Source organism: Monopterus albus, unplaced genomic scaffold (assembly GCF_001952655.1).
Source record: "Monopterus albus unplaced genomic scaffold, M_albus_1.0 scaffold16.1, whole genome shotgun sequence".
NCBI classification, from domain to species: Eukaryota; Metazoa; Chordata; class Actinopteri; order Synbranchiformes; family Synbranchidae; genus Monopterus; species Monopterus albus.
This window is the reverse complement of record NW_018127896.1, coordinates 139,753-155,706: the sequence shown is the minus strand read 5'-3', so window position 1 is coordinate 155,706 and position 15,954 is coordinate 139,753. Positions and strand designations below refer to the sequence as shown.

The following is a 15,954-nucleotide window of genomic DNA, read 5'->3' as shown; positions in this document are numbered from 1 at the left end:
AGAAAAAGTCACAACAGTAACAAAAAATAAAAGGTTGATTTCTCTAGTATGTGATGCTTTTCCTCAAAATGTTACAACTTTTCTTCTCAAAATATCAATTTATAAGACATACAAATAAACTGTTGAGACAAAGTTGTAAGATTTTGAGAAGAAAAGTATGTTTAGTTCTGATACTCTGACATAAGAAGTAATTATTTTAAGAGAAATTATGCCCTAATATCTTAATATATGGTGATTTAAGTCTTAAAATATATAATGTTAAATAACAAGAATAATGTTGATCCTGATTCTGTTTAAAGCTAAATATTAATGAGTCACAGTCACTGCTAATTTAACAGCTTTCCTCCTTCTTTTCATTTCCATTGTCAGCTCAGTCTAACCTGGCCAACCCCCAGGGGTCAGAGGTCACAATGGTGCTCGCGCAGAGGACGGGTGAGCAGGACAAACACTTCACACAAAACTGATTATTTTTATTAACGAGTAAAGTCTCAGACTTTAAAATGTGGAAGCAACAAAGTTTGACACAAGAAAAACTGATTAGTGTCTCGGGCCTTAACTCTCAGCTCTGACCTTTGTGCGTTGCTGCTTCCCGTCTGTGCCATGTACCCGGCTCCAGTGTGAACACCGCTGAGCTCGTAAACTGCCACACATGCACAGATGTAACTGAAATGTGAGCCACATGCGCACAACAATAACAACCAGGCTGTGTGTGCGACAGTCAAATGGCCCAGTTTCCTCCCAGACTGCTGGGTTACGATACGTTCCTTCCAGTTTGGCCTGATCAGAAGCTTCTCCGTAAATGTTCAACAAACGTGAAATGTCCTGGTCTGTCCACTGACCCCGGTGCTGTGTTCGCTCGCCTCCATGTTTATTGTCACCAGTCTGTGAGGGGCCGATGCCGAATGATGATGACAGGCCATATGTGCAGATATTACAGCCACATGGATTCTGATCTGACTGTTCTGACAGCGCTGCACAGTCAGAGATTGGCTAGGAATCGCGTCTAGGACCACATATGCAGGTGGCTCAGATCTGGTCTGAGGACATCTGGTGTGGTCTGTTCACACTGCTGTGGACACATCAGATCTGGGAAGCTTCAGCTCTGGTGTGGACGCAGCCTTGGTGCAAGGGGGGTGGGGGGTTGTCTGACTGGAAGGTGCCAGCGTCTGGTTCTGACCCCATCTGCTATCAGCACCTAGAGCATTAAATCCAGTCCTGACCTCTAGATAAACAAAAGAGGAGGCTGCTGCAACATGGAGGATGAAAACCTTAGTAATGAACCTTTACTGTCTCCGTCAGTGACAGTGTGGCTGCGGGATGGGGCCTCCACCTCTCTAACAAGCAGCAGTATGTGATCTGCATGTCAACTCAGAGAAACACAAGCTGACTGTCCTAATGCCTCAGCTGAGCATTGCCATGACGACACACAGCTAATGGTGTTGTGGATCAGCCGCCAGTCACTGATTGAGTCTGATGACGTCCTCGTGATGGACATAGAACCACGCCACAAATGAAGGACACGATGAAACAGGAAGAAGTTTGTTAAAGTGTCCGACAGCAGCGTGTTCAAAAACGGTTAACCTGAACAGTTTTTAACAACACACAACCAAGTACTCCAACACTGTACTTCTACTTACTACTCACTTTTTACTGGACTACATACTTCTACGTTAGTAATATTTTTGATGCAAGACAATTAATTGAGTATTTTTCCAGTGTGAAGTAAAGGATCTGGATACTTTGTATTGTCTTCAGTGTGCTGATTTCTTACAGCTCATCTTTGATTGGCTTCGTTAATATAAAATCTCATGTAAATATAAAGTCTATAATATTTATATTGAAATAATAAAATACATTCATTTAGTTTAATCCAATCTGAGATTTAAATGCCACTGAAGCACATTTTCACATTTCTTGAATTTTACCAGAGTCAGATGCTAAGGTAACAGCTAGTGCTACTCAGCCAAGCTGGTTAGCCTCAGCAGCTCATGGTTGGACTTGGCTGTTTAGTTGGGTGGAACAACAAATTAAAGATGCTGTTGTATAATAAGGATAGTTTTCAAATTGTAATATTCAAGGGCAAAGCCAGTAAGTAATGTAGTTTTAGCTTTAGTAGCAGCTAGCTGTGGCTATCTCAGCTAGCTCTGTGATTAGCTGTCTTTGTTTTGTTTTTACCTCCATCTTGTACTTTCTGGGAACAGGAATTGATTTTTATAGCATAATATCCTTTCATGGACTGATGTTGGTCAACACAAAAATTTTAAACAAATATATTTTTATAGCATTTTAGCAGAATAATCTAATATCACAGTTTCTTTTATTTTTCTAATTCACGTTAGAATACACACTGGTGTGGGGTTAGCTGAGAAATTCCTCTGAAAACAAAAGTTTGTCAAAAAAAAAAAAACAAACAAAGAAAACTAGTTTTCAGGTTAAATAAACTAGTGATTCTTCAGAGGCTGGTTATCAAAGGCGCCTGTGCATTTTAATTTATTAATGATGAGCTGTCTTCGAGTGTCGTGAATCAATTTTCTCTCATCAAACAAATATCCGACGTAAAAACACAGAGTTAAATATGCACAAACAGCGACTCCTTCTCTTTTATCTCACAAATCAAACGTTCACATTATTTCACTTTCTGTCAGTCAAACAAAACTCTATATTTCTTCAGTTACTAATTGTATATTTATACATGAACACACAACAACTTGACGGTACCAGTTTTTGTTTTGTTCTCAAAGTTTTTTTTTAAATTTTTTATAGAAGCACAGACAAACATGTTTATTTTAGGTTTTTGATGAACTAAGTGAACTCTGCAATGAAAAAAAAAGACAAAGAAATAAACAAGGCCCAACAGACAGATGTCAAATTCCTCAAAAACTGATTAATTAAGCGTAAACTTTAAAGGAAAGTGGTTTCTTTGCTGAACAAAAACAACACCAGCTGCAGATCCAAGTGAATTAAATAACAACTAATGAAGGTAAGACACTAAAGACAGGAAAATAAAACATCAAGCAGAATAAAATGAGTCAGACCAGAGTTCATGAAATCTAACTAAAATTTCTGCTTCCATTCCTTTCAATGATATATAAAGAATAAACAGCTTCAGTTTAAAAATGGCTAAACAGTCTGTTTACTTACTTCCTTATTAATAACTTCCTTCAAGGTTCAACGTAATCATGAATTTTTTGTTAAACATCATACCTGGTTTTATTGTGACACAGCCATGAGATTAGCTGATTAGCTTCATTCTAACAATTAAAATAAGGAAGAAGTATGATACACAAATCTATACTAAACAGATGAGGACTGCTCACCCCTCTGCTTGTCTCCTCAGACTGATGGCGGTTTAACTACCAGTTTTTTGCAGCATGCAGCAGGGAGAGTTGGAGCTTCCTACCGGGGTGGAACATGTCTCTGACTTCTGTCTCCAGATAGATACCAGGAACCTTGAAGATTGACACTGCTGGAACACATAAAAGAACAAATTGTGGGTTTTGTGTGGTTAGCAATTTAGCATGTGTGTGGTTTTGTTAGTAAGTATGCAGTATATTACCTTATTAGCATGTATGGCTATGTGAATATGTGCATGGGTATGTTAGATTGTTAGCATATTAAATATGGCTGTGTTAACATGCTTTAGCATGTTAACATTTAGCTCTGTGCTAGATTTTTTAGGTTGTAGTTTAGGTTGTACTTACTGTCTCTGAGGTGCATGATGGAAGGAGGCAGCGTGCTGAAGTATGGGTGCTGCAGAGCATCCTGAGCTGAGATCCGGTGTGTGGGGACCCCCTTCAGCATTCTTTGGACCAGGTCCTCGGTCTTGTAGGGCAGCTGGTTCAACCTGATCCACATCAACACAGGCATGGCATGTCATGCTGTTAGCATGTGTACCACCATATGTGGCATGTTAGCGTTTTGTCCAACCCTGTTAGCATGCATATGGTGAATTAGATGGTTAACGTGTATAGCAGCACTCTCACAGTATTACCATGGATTTGGCATATTAACACGCATGCCATGATACTTTGTATTAAATTATAGCAGGCTCCATGCTAACATTTTAGCACACACTGTGCTAAGTGACAGTTAGCCTACCTTTTCCAAATGGTTTTAAACTGTTTTGGCTTAGATTGAACAAACCACTCTACAGAAAGAAAACACAATTAGCAAAGGTTAGTGACACGCTAAAGTTACTTGAGAATACACTGAGAGAATGATAGGTTTTTGCACTTCATTTCCCCATAATACCTTGGGGGATGTACACAGAAGTATAGTGAGTCAGCAGTTGAGCTGTGAGCTACAACTTGAGCCTACATTTTATTTCCATGTAGTCACAGTGTCCCCATTAACAGCAGCAGAATGATCAATGAGCAGCTGCCCTGTGCAGTGTCCCCATGCATGTGCAAACAACTGTCATTGGATCACTGTGACACTGAAGGAAAGCCTAAAAACAAGAGGATTCTCAGGCAGGTTCTGCAGCCTCTTTTCTCTTGTGATTTCTAAGCGGGTTTATGGAGGTTTGTTCTGGAGGGACATGAGTGACAATGAGCAGGGGTGCCGCTAGCAGTTTTGGGCCCTATGAAAAAATTTGAAGTTGGTACCTCTAAGCTAGTCTCTGTGGGCCCCCAAAGTTCGTGGGCCCTTAGAATCGTCCTAACTCCCCCCTCCCAACGGCGCCGAGATCCTCAGAAAGTGGACGTCACACTAAATCAGATCAACATGTGTTTCATGTCTGTGTGTTCACACTTGACTGTGAAGGAGAGAAAGTGTTTCTTTATGAAGTCACAATGTTTAATCCCTGAGCTGCTGTATCACCCATCTGTGGGTGGAGGTGAGAGAAGGTAAACTGCAGCTGTGAGGAGTTTACAGTAAAACATGTCTTCACTGCTGATGATTAATGTGGAGTTCAGCTGCTGATCTCACTCTGTGGTTTGACAGTTGTCCAGTTATTTCTTTTCTCCTCTTTGTTCTCACTGTTACAGATCATTATGTCTACACACTCTCAGGCCTGATTCCTCCATGCTGAGAGAGGACAGCTCATATCTGTATGATAATAGTGGATATTTGTCTGTGACTGTCTCTTAGTTTCAGTGACCTTTACTCAAAGCTGAATAAAAGAAACATGTGAATTAAAAACTAGAAATACATAAATAAATAATTAGATTCTGCAGGATGCTCTAAACAAATAAAATGAAAAAAAAAAATCTTTAAAATGACCATTAAAAATAATTTCTGGGACAAGTGGTGGGTGGGTTAACTCACCTGGTTTATAATTGGGTAGCAGACTGACTCCAGGCCAGCCATCCTCAGTTGGCACACCCAGGACCTGCAAAAACACACAAAGTAGTACTAGTAGTAGTAATAGGAGTAGTATTGTGGATCATTAGTTCCTCACCGCCCAGATCTTCTGGAGCTGTTCAAACACATCAGAGACTCCAGGGAATGCTGGCGCCCCCTGCAGCATCTCGATGAAGATACACCCAGCTCCCCTGATTCAAACACAGAAACTTTATTCAGACTCAGACACAGCTGCAGCTGCAGAATGGTGACAGTGATGATCATCTTCACTGAGCAGCAGTGTGTCTGCAGCACTCACCACATGTCCACGGCGGTGGAGTAATCTGTGGACCCCAGCAGGATGTCAGGGGGCCGGTACCACAGAGTCATCACCTCTGAGGAGAAGGTCTGACTGGGGATGGACTTGGACCGCGCCAGACCTGAACTCGCAACCAGGACCAGCAGGACAGAAGGAGCAGTACAGGGCATTTACAGACTGTGATGTTTCTGTGAACAGGAGCTCAGGTCTGCAGGGTTTTAAACAGACTGAGCAGGGAAAACTTGCACAAGTCTGAATGCTGACAGTTACAGGTGGAAGAAAAGGTGACTTACAGTGATTAACACTTTCTTAAACTCGGAATCCCATCTTAAACCCAAACTACTAACAGCCAGTAAGACCTTACACAAGTGCTTACTCTTGACCCAGGTGTCCTAGCTAATTATAGACCAATATCCAATCTCCCATTTATTTCCAAAATCCTTGAAAAAGCTGTTGCAAAGCAGTTATGTGACCACTTGCACAAGAATGATTTGTTTGAGGATTTTCAGTCAGGATTTAGAGTCCATCATAGTACAAAAACCGCATTGGTGAAAGTCACCAATGATCTGCTCCTAGCCTCGGACAAAGGACTTGTCTCCATACTTGTCCTCTTAGATCTCAGTGCTGCTTTTGACACCACTGATCACAGCATCTTACTGCAGAGACTTGAACATGTTATTGGGATTAAAGGAACTGCACGAAGTTGGTTCAAATCTTATTTATCAGAAAGATTTCAATTTGTTCATGTCAATGACAAATGTTCCACACAAACTGACGTTAGTCACAGCGTTCCACAGGGCTCTGTGTTAGGTCCAATTCTCTTCACTTTATACATGCTCCCTTAGGCAATATTATCAGGAAGCACAACATAAATTTCCATTGCTATGCAGATGATACTCAGTTATATTTATCTATGAAGCCAAATGAATCAGGTCAGCTGGTCAAACTTCAAGCATGTCTTAAAGACATAAAGGCCTGGATGACCTGCAACTTCTTACTTCTAAACTCTGACAAAACTGAAGTTATTGTGCTTGGGCCTGAAAACCTTAGAAATCTGCTGTCTAATCATATAGTTACTTTAGATGACATAGCTCTTGCCTCCAGTACTACTGTGAGGAACCTTGGAGTCATCTTTGATCAGAATATGTCCTTTAAATCACACATAAACCAAGTCTCTAGATCTGCCTTCTTTCACCTGCGCAATATTGCAAAAATCAGGAGCATCCTGTCTCAAAGTGATGCTGAAAAACTGGTCCATGCATTTGTTACTTCCAGGCTGGACTACTGTAACTCTTTACTATCAGGATGTCCCAATAATTCCCTAAAAAGCCTCCAGTTAATCCAAAATGCTGCAGCCAGAGTACTGACAGGAACTAGCAAGAGAGATCATATCTCTCCCATATTAGCTTCTCTCCACTGGCTCCCTGTAAAATTCAGAATAGAATTTAAAATCCTTCTCCTAACATACAAAGCCCTTAATGACAAGGCTCCATCGTATCTTAAAGACCTCGTAGAGCCTTATCATCCTAACAGAGCACTTCGCTCTCAGAGTGCAGGTTTACTTGTGGTTCCTAGAGTCCACAGAAGCAGAATGGGAGGCAGAGCCTTTAGCTATCAAGCTCCTCTCCTATGGAACCAACTCCCAGTCTCAGTTCGGGAGGCGGACACCCTCTCTACCTTTAAGATTAGACTTAAGACGTTCCTTTTTGATAAAGCTTATAGTTAGGGCTGGATCAGGTGACCCTGAGCCCTCCCTTAGTTATGCTGCTATAGGCCTAGGCTGCTGGGGGCCCCATGATGCTCTGAGTTTCTTTCCCCTCCCCTCCTGCTCTCCTCTCCTCTCCTCCCCTCCCCTCTCCTCCCCTCTCCTCTCTCTCCCTATGCTTCTATATGCCACCATTACACATCACTAACTTTGTGTCTCCTCTCTCCCGTAGTGTGTCCTCTCTCTCTCCCTGTACCTTTCTGCAGGTTGCCCTGGCCTTGGAGCTCTACGTCTCTGATGAGCAGTCACCAACCACATCAGCCTGATCAGTGTTTGATTGTTGTGTCTTGTTGCTTTTCTTCTTTTGTCTCTCCTCTATCCACTCACCCCAACTGGTCGAGGCAGAAGGCCGCCCACCAAGAGCCGGGGTCTGTCGGAGGTTTCTTCCGTTAAAGGGAGTTTTTCCTCCCCACTGTCGCCAAGTGCTTGCTCAAGGGGGATTTGTTGGGTTTTCCCTATGTAATAATATTGATAACAGTAAGGTCTAGACCTTACTTTGTAAAGTGTCCTGAGATGACTTTTGTTGTGATTTGGCGCTTTACAAATAAAATTTGATTTGATTTGACAAGTGGTTACTGTCACAGTCTGTGCTGGTTCCACTCTACGTGGTGCATTCCGTCGCTCACCAAAGTCGGCCAGTTTGAGTTCTCCCAGGTGGCTGATGAGCAGGTTCTGAGGCTTCAGGTCTCGGTGGAGGATTCTCCGGCTGTGGATGTAGCCGAGGCCTCGCAGCAGCTGGAACATGAAGATCTACAAGACAGCAGACGGAGCTCACCTGAGCTCACATTCGCTCTCGTGTTTCTGCTCTGACATAATGTAGTGTTGTCAATAGTTTGTACTTTAAATTATTTCCATATTCTGCCACTTCTATAAACGTGTACTGGTCTGTATTTACTGACAGCTGAAGTTACTTCTTTGGACTTAAACATAAGACCTGATGATGTTCAGTGCTCAGGTGAGTCCTGACATACCCGCACGTTGTGTGAGTGCAGACCTCCGGGGTGCTGGGTCATGTACTGGGCCAGGTCTGTCTGCTGCAGCAACCACAGAAGAAGAAGAAGAGAGCAAGGAACAAACTGAATGTGAAGTATTGTTATTTCTTTTATTTTTATTACGAACCAAGTTCCCACCATAAATGGGTTCTTTAAAATACAATAAAGAATAGTTTTAAAATGTTTAACTCAGACACAATGCATGCTGGGAAATCTGCTGCTTTTGTTTCTTTAAAATATTCATTTAATGAGTTTAAAGTTTAGATGGAAGCCAGTGGTCTGTAATACAGCCACCCCCTCTCAGGTCACACTGTGATACAGCGCCCCCCTCAGCTGAACATGCTTCTCACCACATATTCTAAGACAAAGGTGAGCGACTCTCTGGTGTGGATGATATCATGGAGGAGGACGATGTTGGCGTGTTTCAGACGTTTGAGCAGAGATGCTGTAAACAACAAACACATGCCCACAGGTGTATTAATGCATGTACTGTTTGTGTGTTTGATCAGATGAAGTAACAACCTGATGGACCACCTTCTCTGATGGCCGTGAATGGGACGCCCTCCTCTGTCTTCATATGGATCACCTTCAGAGCCACCAGCTGCCCGTTTATCCTCCACAGAACAAGAAAACAACAATATCAGGAAAATAATACATGAAATAAATAGATAAGTGAAGTAAACCTCTTTAATTCACTAGAGAATCATGGTTGACCGCAGAGAACTAGCTGCTGAATATCTGGACCAAAACCCCTTTAGAAACTGATTCTTTTTTTAGCTTACAGTCGCACACCTGATGGATAAGAGTGGAATCACAGGTGACTGATTTTGCAGATATGCATAAGAAACTGAGACACTGATTTTATTTATATAAGGTACAGATTCACATCTTTGAAATAAAATAGAATAAAACTTCCTGTAGATTTATGATCCAAGCATATATTTTGCTGTTATTCTGAAACAGTCCATTCTGCATAATTTTATTTTATTTGGTACTTTGATTATATTTCAGTGAAACCTTGAATGCAGGACTTTTCTTATTAGTACTTTTACTGCAGTAAAGTGTACTTTTCTTGCCACTGCAACAAAGACAGATGCAGTGTTTGCTGGTAAACTTGTGTGAACATAGAAGTACTTAAACCAGATGTGTAGATGTGTTCTGAGGGAGGAAATGTGTCAGAGTCATGTTGTTGTTCATGATGAACTCACAGCACACTGCGGTTCATACTGACCTGCTGATGCTTTTGTACACGGATGAGTACGCGCCTTCTCCCAGTTTCTCCAGGCTCACGTACGACTGAGCGGCTCCGAACTGCAGCCCTGGTTCCTGAACAAAGCACACGCATGTCACATGTGTGTCACGCTGTACGTTACATGTCATAAATCATGTGTCACGTCTCAGCATGCCAGCTGACCCAGGGGAACTGGTCCTTGTTGCTCGGGCCTCTCAGTGGATCGCTGTTGCTGCGTCCTCTCTGAACCGGCAGCCGCCGGACCTGCAGTGTATGGAACCAATAAGGCTGAGACCCGGAGAGAGGCAAGGCAGACCCATCTGGATCCTGCTGGGAGACAGGACCAGGACAGGAAGTGACGGCCTGAAACCTTTAAAACGCTTTAAATCATGACCTTAAGAAGATAAAATGCTGCAGATCACTGACAAGCGTGTGCAATACCAAAACAGTCTTATTACAGTCAACATTTCATTCCAGCTGTGGAATCACAATCTCCTCAGTATCTGATTTGCAATAAACAAATCTGCCATCTGCCAGTTTTATCATAAAATAGATGTTATTTAATAACCACTCTGATCATCCCTGATGATTATGCCCCTCTCGCTGGTCACACACAGGGATACACTCTAAAAAATTGACAGTCTGGGGTTCATTAGACAAAACACAGTCAGAAAACACACAGAAAAACTATAGCCAGAAGGTTCACTGTCAGAAACTAAAACCACATAGTTTAAAAGGCTCGAACATTCCAAAATGTTCTTCCAGTAAACGTTACAGTAACGCTGTGCTAACGCTCATATTTCAGCTTGGTCACATACCTCAGCAGGTGGGGGCCAAGTTGAGCTCCTGCTTTTTCTGCAGCTGAGATCCTCCATCTCCACCTCCTCATCTCCTTCTTCTCTCTTCCCTTTCTTCTCCTCATCCTCCTCTTCCTCACCACAACAGCACCTCCTCATCCAGCACCTAGCCTCCCTCACCCACCGGGACAAATCCTCCATCCTTCCTTCTCCTCTCTATAAAATCTCTATGATCCTCTTCCTCCTCTTTTTTTCTGTCTCATATGATCCACATGTTTCAGCAGCAAACAGGGTCCCATGACTGCCCCCCCCCAAACTTTTAAACAACAGTCCTCTCTCAACTCAAGTGTGTTTGCTGCCCCCAGTGTCCACTGTCCATAACTACAACCTATTTACTGTGATACTGTTCAAACTTCAGTGTAGAAAACAACAAGAGGCACCGTAAAAAAATAACAAAAACAACGGGTACTCTGTAAAAAATGTTAAACTGGGGGGTACACTGTAAAATATATATATATAAATCAGGAGAAAAGTGAGAATATTTCTACAGTTGTTACATTCCGTCCTGCAACATGAATGCCTCAGCTAAAGTTGATCACAGTCTGTCCAACAGTTGTTAAAATATTTTAGTGTGAAGTGTTAGGTGGACTTTAACATCCACAGAACAGCACTTCTAGTAAGGCTAAATCATTCAATAATAAGAGTTAATAAAAAGTGAAGCTTTGATGTATCAAATTATCCATCAGAGGGTTGCAACTTGTCTGCTAATTAGTCTGAAACAATGCTTTAGGAACCCTAAATATTAAAACTTTATTTTAGAAAAACAAATCACAATGATTTTTCTACTGATCACATGTGATCCAGCTCGGTCATGTTGAGGGAGTGCCCACATTGTGTGATGCAGTGCTGTGACTTCCTGAATCTATAAACCTTGTCAGCCCCTATTTCAATTTGTACCTTCCTCTCTGTGTCTACTTAGCCATCAATAGAGTGTCAGATTAGAATTTAAATACAGCACCACATTTTCTTTTATTCCATAAAACTCTGCAGACCTGAAGCCATAGCCATCAAACTTTATTGATCCCCTGTGGGAAATTCACCAGCCACCCAGCAGGATGTAAAGTACTTCACAGTATAAGTATATAAGGTAGTTACCATCAGCTCCACCTTTACCAGCTGCAGCATTAAAGTGATGAACACAGTAATGTATCAGTCACTATGATCCAGTAGTATTGTGATACTTTTCTATTTGTACTTAACACTTTGAATGCATGATGCTTACTTGGTATGACTACTTTTACTGCAGTAAAAGTAGAGTACTCCACCGCAGGCTAAAGAACCCTGACCTCTCATCTGTTACAAACTTAGTTTACTTTGTATATTTTCACCATGGTGGATACTGTGACCACTGGGCTGATTTAAAGGACCAGACTGACAACACAATGTGAGCAAAGAATAATTTATAGAAGTAAACTGTGGAAAAGGAGCTGGCATAACCTTGACATGGAGACAGGGCTGAGCCACGAGGATCTGAAAATGAAACTGAATGTTGGCCAGAGATGAAGCAACAGCAGCACACATTTTCATTTAGGAGAGGGCCGTTAGTCCAACCTGTGACACTAAACATCAGAAGGCCATAATAATATTATTTAGACGTTTAAAGGTTTGAAAATGTGACAGTTTATTTGGTCATTTATCCAGTGGGCTACAAGTTGAGGTCCGTCTTTATCCAGCCAGATTTCTCCACTAACTGGCCCGAATAAGCAGCGTCCTCACAGACATACGCACAACTGGCACCAGATCCCCGTGACACTGAAGGAAGCGGGATTCTCAGACAGGTTCTGCTCCTACCAAGACTTCTCAGCTGCCACAGCACTAACGGGTTAACGCGCTTACTGTCATAGCAACTGTGTGATCGTGTTGACAGCAGCCAAACTACGGCTTCGGTTGTTTCACCTGTCCCTCTTCAGTCTCAGCAGCCTGAGGAGGACGCACAGAAAGTCTAAATTACAGGCTGACTAACTTTTTCCACAGAAACCGGTGTAAATAAATGAAAGCACCTGTGCTCACGAATTCTCAAGAAAGTACACATGAGCCCAGCGGGCTCCCCATCTTCTATCATCTATAGAATGATAAATCAACAACTGCCTTTTAGTATTCAAGGGCTGTTCCCGCAGAGAGAGAACAAATATGACATGAAAGAAATGTGTAGGCTGCGTTTAAACACACGCACTGCTGCATTCATCAAGGAATAAAAACTGGAGGATCTTATCTGGTATGTATGACTTGGGCTACCAGGTCTATTCTCGTTTGCCTAATTATGAGATAGGCTCATGCTGCGTGATCTTCTAGCTCTTACATGTTGTCTGTGAAATAAATATGAGCCGAAACATCGGGGTGTTTTTATAATAGGTCCATCGTGGAAAACGCCACACTATGTTTGAACAGATACAGGAAGCGGGGAACAAGATGCCGACACTGGTAGCGAGTGTCACTATGAGCTGCATCTTGGACGCCTTTTTCTAGCCGATATCCGCCTTTAGGGCTGCTATGTACACCGAACTGACTGACAGGTGGCACTGAATTACTATGCGACTAAAGATTCATTAAACTCTGGAGGATTTTCAGGCAAGTTCTGAAGCTTTACAATCACCACATTATCTCACTACAAGATGTTCTTTTTTCAGTATTACCTCGTAATCGTTTCCTATTTATGAGACAGTAAATCGCGAGACAAGAGCCTCCGGTTTCTTTATCCTTTAGTGAAAACAGTAAGTTTCTGTACCTTTGTCTTGTCAAATTTAGTTTCACATCCAGTGCCATTGTTGCGCAGTTATTTTTGTGCAATCTAACCTCCACTTGGAGGTAATGCAATCAGTTCTTAATGTTGCACTCATTAACATTGACTGTTGTTAACAAGTTACAGTAGAAACTGCAAAGATGTTGCGCTGGTTGACGGTCAATGTGCTACCTACTCAGGTGTAACAGTAAACTCGGTACAAGAGGATGAGCACAACCCGCCATGCTGTGTTGGTGCGTGGCAGCTTAAACACCGGAATAACAGTAGCAGTACTTTCAGTAGTTGGTCAGTAGCTGCGCATAGACTTGTTATTACTGCGTAGCTCCACGGACTGAGCACTAAAAGCAGATGCATGAATCAGCTTGAAAAGAAGGCGGACATGAGCCGTCGCTCTACCGCTGTCTGAGCCAATAAATACGGGCTGAGCTCGGCCGGACTACCGAGTATGTGGAATTACGAGCTACAGTTTCTTTCTCAAGTCATTTTCTGCGAGGATGCTGCAGACAGAGAGACAGTGTAAACCAGTGTGAATCTAAGCGGTTGTGTATCAGTGAGATGTCGGTGCATGGTGGTGTGTGTGCTGGGTTGCAGCTCCATGGCGCCCTCTAGTGGAGTGGCGGTAGCAGTGCAGCAGCTGATGGCAGCGTCCTCTGCCTCACTCTGCTTGTCTGACGGCATCCAGCTGACACAGAGGAAACAGAAGCAGCAGCTGATGTCTTCACCACAGAAATGCTGGAAAGTAGCATGTGAATGATGTGTTTCCCCTCTCCAGGTGAAGTGTTTGTGAACTGATCTGGATCCAGTAGCATGAGTCACTGTGAGGACAGAGAGGATGGAGGCCTTCCCTCTAAAACCAGTCTGCATATGGACCATGAGAACCAGAACACAGCTCAAAGGTGAGATGAGGATCTCCACCTGTCCAGGACTCTTCTCCATGTCAGAGCTCAGCACCACATATCACTGCAACATCAGCTTTCACACTCACAGCTCTGTGTGTGTTGTGTTCAAGGCTGAAGCACCAGCAGGCACCAGGGACTCCTGGACCTGGACCTGGACTCAGCGGTGTGTCCTTGAAGAGTGACCAGTCAATGGAATATCCTCTTGCTTTCAGAGCACTTGCTGATGGAAGGGAACCATTTAAAACAGACAAAAAGTTAGTTTATTAAAAGACTGATCTGTTTTTCTCCTTTGTGCACATCTGTCAATTTGTTATATACTTTATATATATATATTGAAAATAAAAGTTATTTCACTGCACCTTTTTATCCATTTTATCTACGCTGCTTACCATACAGAAACACTAGTTAGCTAACGCTATTATCCCGAGTTACTAGGTTTAACGTGAGCTAATAAGAGTTAAACACAGTCTGTGGCACACTATCCTTAGCTAGGTACATTTGTTGCTCTTTTATAGTACCGTAAGAGATGACGGGCAATTATTTAAAAAGGAACTTAATGGAAAACGTACCGTGGTCTTCTTCTTGTTCTTTTTCTTCTTATAATAACTTAAATTAGCTTAGCTAGTTCTTTTGCCGTAGCAATGAAAAAAGAGCCGAAAGTTGAATTCAAACCCAACAGACTTTGTCGCCTCCCTACATTTGAGCAGTCACTGAGTGAGGGTGTTTCAGATGCTCACAGTGCTTCAAGGTACCTTGCTCCAGGACACTTCAGCAGTGTTCAGTGAGGGACGGAAAGATGTTTGTCAGAGCTGTTGTTCTAGACAAACCCTGAGCTGAGAGCTCCAAGCAGCTGCAACTGTTGGTTCTCAGTGGGACCAGTAGGACCAGTAAAGCTTTACCACTACAGGGAGTCGTCTGAGTCGCTGTTCACATCCAGACATCACTTACTGGACCTTCACCTTGTGTTGGTCTCTGTGTGCACAGACACAGTGTGAACTAATTCTTCATGGTTCCTCCACAGAGTGGACCAGCAGAGCTCAGAGGGTCCCAGCGGTCTGTCTGCCCAGCAGCATCACACACAGCTGGAATCCATATTTAAGGTCTGTACATGGACAACTGCTACTGTCACGCCTGCTCCGTTCACAGTCGTCCCCATGCTGCACTTTGTAGACCAGTGGATTGTCAGTCTGTCCAACAGGGATCTGATGTTTGGCTCCACGGTTTCACTGGGGTCCTGTCATTCATTGAGTTTTCTGTTCCAGCTGCTGGAGGACAACATTGTTACTTTTGTCAAGGCGGAGCTGAAGAAGATGCAGAAGCTTCTGAGTCCGGATTACCCAGAAGGCTCAGAGCATCAGAGGGAGGATGAGGTGGTGTTGGATGGTGTAGATGAAGAGCAGAGGAGGAGGACCAGATATGCATTTCTGGAGATCACGGTGAACTTCCTGAGGGGGATGAAGCAGGAGGAGCTGGCTGACTGTCTGCAGAGCAGTAAGACCTTTTCTCTAAAGGGTTAACATGTTGTCCAACTGTGTACAACGTTAATGCTCAGAACCAAATCCATGGAGAGAAATGCATGTAAGCCTTGTGTACAGGTGCATCTCAATAAATCAGAATATCATGGAAAAGTCCATTTATTTCAGTACTTCAACTCAAATAGTGAAACTTGTGTATTATATAAATTCAGTACACACAGACTGAAGTAGTTTAAGCCGTTGGGTCTTTTAATTGTGATGATTTTGGCCCACATTTAACAAAAACCCACCAATTCACTATCTCAATAAATTAGAATATGGTGACATGTCACTCAGCTAGTCAACTCAAAACACCTGCAGAGGTGTCCTGAGCCTTCAAAATGGTCACTCAGTTTG

At 42.7% G+C, this 15,954-nt stretch overlaps 2 protein-coding genes across 9 annotated transcripts in view; one reads left to right on the top strand and one right to left on the bottom strand.

Annotated features, from left to right (window-relative positions):
• Nucleotides 1-15,954, bottom strand: part of cdk15 (cyclin-dependent kinase 15) — a 42,342-nt gene that overhangs the window by 13,441 nt on the left and 12,947 nt on the right. For 2 of the 7 annotated variants that reach the window (XM_020592046.1, XM_020592045.1), the window contains 12 exons: nt 9,771-9,914; nt 9,588-9,682; nt 8,891-8,970; nt 8,707-8,801; nt 8,336-8,398; nt 7,991-8,114; nt 5,600-5,720; nt 5,399-5,492; nt 5,266-5,329; nt 4,099-4,147; nt 3,702-3,844; nt 2,363-3,466 (listed from right to left, as the gene is read on the bottom strand). In XM_020592046.1, the coding sequence (XP_020447702.1) occupies nt 3,354-3,466; nt 3,702-3,844; nt 4,099-4,147; nt 5,266-5,329; nt 5,399-5,492; nt 5,600-5,720; nt 7,991-8,114; nt 8,336-8,398; nt 8,707-8,801; nt 8,891-8,970; nt 9,588-9,682; nt 9,771-9,914 (1,185 nt within the window). In that variant the 3' untranslated portion in view covers nt 2,363-3,353. Of the gene's footprint in view, nt 1-2,362; nt 3,467-3,701; nt 3,845-4,098; nt 4,148-5,265; nt 5,330-5,398; nt 5,493-5,599; nt 5,721-7,990; nt 8,115-8,335; nt 8,399-8,706; nt 8,802-8,890; nt 8,971-9,587; nt 9,683-9,770; nt 9,918-10,405; nt 11,076-15,954 lie in introns of those variants that run through there. The other 5 variants (XM_020592041.1, XM_020592040.1, XM_020592043.1 and 2 more) reach the window with 5 other exon arrangements.
• LOC109955646 (protein NLRC3-like) overlaps nt 11,716-15,954 on the top strand; it is a 14,168-nt gene continuing 9,929 nt past the window's right edge. Inside the window, exons 1-5 of one of the 2 annotated variants that reach the window (XM_020592019.1) lie at nt 11,716-12,659; nt 13,957-14,080; nt 14,194-14,337; nt 15,105-15,183; nt 15,346-15,574. In XM_020592019.1, coding sequence (XP_020447675.1) covers nt 13,992-14,080; nt 14,194-14,337; nt 15,105-15,183; nt 15,346-15,574 — 541 coding nt within the window. In that variant the 5' untranslated portion in view covers nt 11,716-12,659; nt 13,957-13,991. Of the gene's footprint in view, nt 13,013-13,956; nt 14,081-14,193; nt 14,338-15,104; nt 15,184-15,345; nt 15,575-15,954 lie in introns of both variants that reach the window. The other variant, XM_020592018.1, reaches the window with a different exon arrangement.